General features: G+C 34.6%; 1 protein-coding gene across 3 annotated transcripts in view; it reads right to left on the bottom strand.

The window, feature by feature from the left end:
* LOC106872339 (L-sorbose 1-dehydrogenase) overlaps positions 1-5,330 on the bottom strand; it is a 90,620-nt gene that overhangs the window by 55,475 nt on the left and 29,815 nt on the right. For all 3 annotated transcript variants that reach the window (XM_014919286.2, XM_052967220.1, XM_052967221.1), the window contains one exon: positions 3,143-3,286. In XM_014919286.2, the coding sequence (XP_014774772.1) occupies positions 3,143-3,286 (144 nt within the window). The remainder of the gene's footprint in view (positions 1-3,142; positions 3,287-5,330) is intronic.

Genomic DNA, 5,330 nt, shown 5'->3' with positions numbered 1-5,330 from the left:
TATATATATTACATGTATATGTGTGTGCTATCTGAAAAAATGCGAGCGCAGAAACGATGATGTTCTTAGTTAATTGAACCTGAAAGAGTATAGGAGTAAAAATGGAAACTTAATTATATTGAAGCTGACGTTAGAATTTAATTAATATGCCTTTCGGATAGTTTCGGATCGAAAAAAGTAAGGGAAGTATTAAATGGAGGACTAGGCTGCTTTTGGGCAGCATGTTTGGTAACGGCAAGATATTTGAAGAGCTGTTTTCTTTTCTCTCTCACAGGACCCTCTCATATACATGCCGAATTGGGATCTTTCCCAATGGATTTATGCTGAGTCTGAAAAAGGTAAATACAATTTTTTGCCCTTTAAGGAAAGGATTTGTTGTTCAAATTTTATAGAGCCACAGGATTGTTGGGTTTCCAGAGTTTCACAAGCTTAGACTCATATCCTTTGCTCTACTGACAATAAATTGTCGTTTTTGCATAGTGAGGAAGATAGACCTCGCTAAAACCGCCTCACTATCGATCTCTATTTCTGAACTGACAGGATTAATGCCTGCTTGATTGTTAGTCAAGATACGGTCCACGGTAGTCAGGTTTCCTCTTTTGATACTTAAATGTCAACTCAGCTGTAGTTGGAAAAACATAAAAGGAAGATAGCTGAGTGTTTTAAAAGTTTAAAGATAAGTTTGCATCTCCTTCATACGAGTACTTCGACTCCCTTCCAACATATTGGATTTTATAGGGAGTAAATATAGAAAGTTCAGTATAGATGTTGTTATATTTCGGGATAGTATTTATTTTTACCATCCTGAAATGTAACAATATCTGTTCCACATAGAATTTTCTTTATAGAGGATATTAGAATCTAAAGAGGGGATACACTTTTACTCTTGAATGAAGCAACGTATTTTCAACAGCACATTTTTCTTATATAATTTCCAACTTCAGTTGTAATATTTTAAAAATCTCCCACCATTTCTTCTGCACTTTTCCGGTTTCAGTTAATTAAGAATATTATCACTCGTGCGTCAGCTATTTTTCTGCTGGTTCTCCTATCTTACACAAAAAAAAAGACAAAAAAAACACCGCGACACAATTCGAAAAGTATAAAAAGAAAATAAAAAACTGAATTTTTTTCAAAAAGTTTTAACTAGTTCTTTTTTTATAGCTAATTGTATAAATTGACAAAAGTAAATTATATAAAAATGCCGCTTCACCTGAGACGAAGTAAAAAATGCCAATAAAATAGCAGTATATAAATTAACTCACGCCAGTTAGAAAGAAGTATAGCAAATATGAATCAACTGGTTGATAAATAGATAGATAGATAGATAGATAGATAGATAGATAGATAGATAGAAATAGATATATTCGCCGGTTCACTCCGTATAGTGCTTGGGGTACGGCTGCTTCATAACGCGAAGTGTTACAACACCTGAAAGTCATAGACAGACGAGACAAGTTGCCTCCAAGCGCCATATTGCAAGTGAACCGGCGAACAAAGAAAGCATGTGCGGTCGATAATGTTTACAACACTAGCGCTGCTTTTAATTCGGTATACACACACACACACACACACACACATATGTATATTATTACTATTATTATTATTATTATTATTATTATTATTATTATTATTATTACTATTATTATTATTATTATTATTATTATTATTATTATTATTATTATTATTATTATTATTATTATTATCATATTATAATTATATATGCTATTATATATAATTATATATATAATTAAATATATTAGTAAATATATTAGTAATAATTATGTAGAGTATGGGGTATTGTTTATCCTTAGAATTGAACCACAAGATTAACCTTACGTTACTCAGAAATTTATAAGAAATCTATTAATAGAATACATATTGAAGATATGAATTATTTAAGAGAAGGTGATTCAAACTAATAGGTATGCGTTCTGAGTGTCTAAATAGGTGTACAATTAAAATTCCAGTTAGAACAGTAGTTGAAGTTGTGATTGTGTGGACGACTTGTTCAAAAACGGCTAATGATGGCTTCCCTTTGAGTCAGTAGGTATAATATAAAGTAGTGAGGAAAGTCAGACAATTAGTCAAGGCAGGACTAGGGCATTTGATTTCCTTTAATTCAGTCTAAACATTTAGTTACATAACGAATGGTATGAATAGTACAAAACAGGTAAAGGTAGTCTCTGACAGCTGTTTCTAGGATTCTATTGAAGTGTCGTATCGAGCGAAGAGTCTATAAGTCGGGTATACCGTCATCGGAGAAATATAGGTTAGACAGAGGAAAGAATGCTCCTCATCAATGATATTTGTTGTGGTTCCTTATGTCCAGGAGGGTAGGAGAGCCCAATTAAATCTAGTAGGATGAAGTCTTTTTTAGGTAAATCCATGATCAGAAAGAGTGGTTAAGTGGTACATCAAGGTGAGAAGAGGGAAAGAATAGTTATGTAGTACTCTATATTGAGGGAAAGTGAAGTTGAATGCAAGCAGACCCAGCGTTGAGCATGGAATAAAGATACATTCTGGTGTAAGAGGTATGAATTGGATATGTATTGTTAAGTATATTGAAGGATATTCGCCCAGAATACATAGAGGTAGACTCAAGCGTGGCCGTGTGGTAAGAAGTTTGTTTTCAACCATATGGTTCTGGGTTCAGTCTTACAACCTGGCACCTTGGGCAAGTGTCTTCTACTATGGTCTTATGAGTGGATTTAGTAAATGGAAACTGAAAGAAACCCGTTGTATTATGTGTGTGTGTGTGTGTGTGTGTGTGTGTGTGTGTGTGTGTGTGTGTGTGCGTGTGTGTATTTGTTTCCCACTACCGCTTGACAACCAATAATAGCTCGTTTTCTGTATCTAAGTGGTACAGAAAAAGAGACCAATAGAATAAATACCAGGCTTTAAAAAAAGAACGTCTAGGGTAGATTTGTTTGACTAAACCCTTCAAGGTGGTACTCCAGAATCGCCGTAGTCCACTGACTGAAACAAGTAAAAAATAAAAGACAAAAGTGATCTTTTGAGAAAACTGCTAATTATGACATCTTTTACGTTGAATTGAAAGAATGAAATTAACACCAATCTCCTTATTTACATTTTAAATAATGCATATCATGCTAATATTGATAGTAAGAGAACTACTTACTTATGATATAATCATAAACAGGATCTGCTTTCTCTACTAAAGCTGGAAGTGTTGGTTCCTTCACCATATAATATATACAAATACCAGCAACAATTACTGCTGATATACTTAGAAGATTAGTCATCGCTGGAAGAACTCGGATACCTACAAAAATAAAATAATTTGGTGAAAAAGTGAAAGAAACTTCGTAAATTATTCTCTTTTCAAAGTATGGATCATTTTTCTGTATCTTATAAAATTATAAGATATAATAATAAATATAATAAAATATTATAATAAAATATATATAATAAAATTCATTTTCCTATATTATATAATCTTCATCTATATCCATTTTTGTTCCGTCTGGAAAACTTAACCAATGATTTTTTTAGCCTTTCTCAAATAATTCCATACGTTTCTTAGCTTGCTTACGCGCCTATCATTCATTCATTCATTCATTCATTCATTCTTTCTTTCTTTCTTTCTTTCTTTCTTTCTTTCTTTCTTTCTTTCTTTCTTTTTAACTCCTTTGTATAGTTCCAGTTTGTGCACTTACAACAGGACACATTTCCACACACACGAGTGACTTCACATAATTAATGGCTTTAAGCAAAAATTGTTAAATAGAAGGAAAAAATAAAAATAAAATGTAAAGCTACATTTCAAGTACATTTTTCAAATTTTGCAGTTTATACTGAGCTGACTTTTGGCAAGTTGTTGCTGCCGTTGTTTAGCTCCAAGTCAGTCCTGAACGAACCAAATACACAACCACAGCTATTTCAGTCCTGATCATCTTGTCTATTGTGTATATATCTTGTCTATATCTGGGACATCGTTGCTGTCCTATTTGCTCTTCTTGGTTTAAGATGATGGGTTTTACTTTTAGGAAGATTTAACTGCTATTTGAAGCAGTTTGAATGACAATGAAGACGTTTCGAGCCAACGTTTGATACCGTTCCGACAATTTTGCATGAAATCATAGTGTTAAATATGGACTCCAAATCTGTCATAAATGCACTGCCACATTAACGCTGCAACCCAATGTAATGATGATCATCATAATCATGATGACGACGATAATAATTCTTTCTACGATAGGCATAAGTCCTGAAAATTTGGTGGAGGGAGCTAATCAATTACATCTACTCAGGTAGTTGACTGGTACTTTATTTTAATTACCCCGAAGGGAAGAAAGGCAAAATTCGACCTCAGCAAAATTTGAAATCAGAACGTAAAGCCAGAAGAAACATCGCAAAGCATATTGTTCCACTCACCGCCTTGTACTTAATTTTTATTTTAAGTCTGGTACTTGTTCTATCAGTCTTCCTTGCCGAACCACTAAGTGGTGGGGGACAAATACAAGCCCAAAGGCATATACATCTGCAGATAAATACATATATATGCGACGGGTTTCTTTCGGCTTCCGTCTACGAAATCCACTCACAATCTGAGGCTATTGCAGAAGACACTTGTTCAAGGTGCCACGCAGTGAAACTGAACCCGGAACCATGTGGTTGTGAAGTAAACTTCTTACCACTCAGCTATACCTGCACGCGAGTAAGCCGATTACATCGACCCCGGTGCTCAACAAGTTCTTATGTTATCTATTCCTGAAAGGACTAAAGACAATGTCAACCTCGCTGGAATTTGAACTGAGAACGCAGAGGTCGAATAAGTGTAACGAAGCATTTTGTCTGGCGTGCTAACGAGTCTACCAGCTCACTACCTTTCAGTATTCAGTAATAATGAAATTATTTAAAAAACAAAAATATTCTTTTCTACTTTAGGCACAAGGCCCGAAATTTTTTTGGGGAGGAGGCCAGTCGATTAGATCGATCCTAGTACGCAACTGGTACTTAATTTATTGACCCCGAAAGGATGGAAGGCAAAATCGAACATAAACGCAGACGAAATACCGCTAAGCATTTCGCCCGGCGTGCTAACGATTCTCCCAGCTCGCCGCCTTAAGAAACAAAAATATTCAATGATAAAAGTGTTTATTAATGAAACTGGTATGCCAATGTCGTATGTCATCGAAATTATAACTAAATTCACATTTAATAATCCTTTCTACTATAGGCACAAGACCTGAAGTTTTCGGGGTCGGGGATAGTCGATTACACCGCTATCCCGTGCTCAACTGGTACTTAATTTATTGACCCCGAAAGGATGGAAGGCAAAATCGAACATAAACGCAGACGAAATA

The sequence above is a fragment of the Octopus bimaculoides genome, chromosome 4 (genome assembly GCF_001194135.2).
Source record: "Octopus bimaculoides isolate UCB-OBI-ISO-001 chromosome 4, ASM119413v2, whole genome shotgun sequence".
NCBI lineage: Eukaryota > Metazoa > Mollusca > Cephalopoda > Octopoda > Octopodidae > Octopus > Octopus bimaculoides.
Note: the sequence above shows the minus strand (reverse complement) of the source record. Positions and strands in the feature narration are given on the sequence as shown.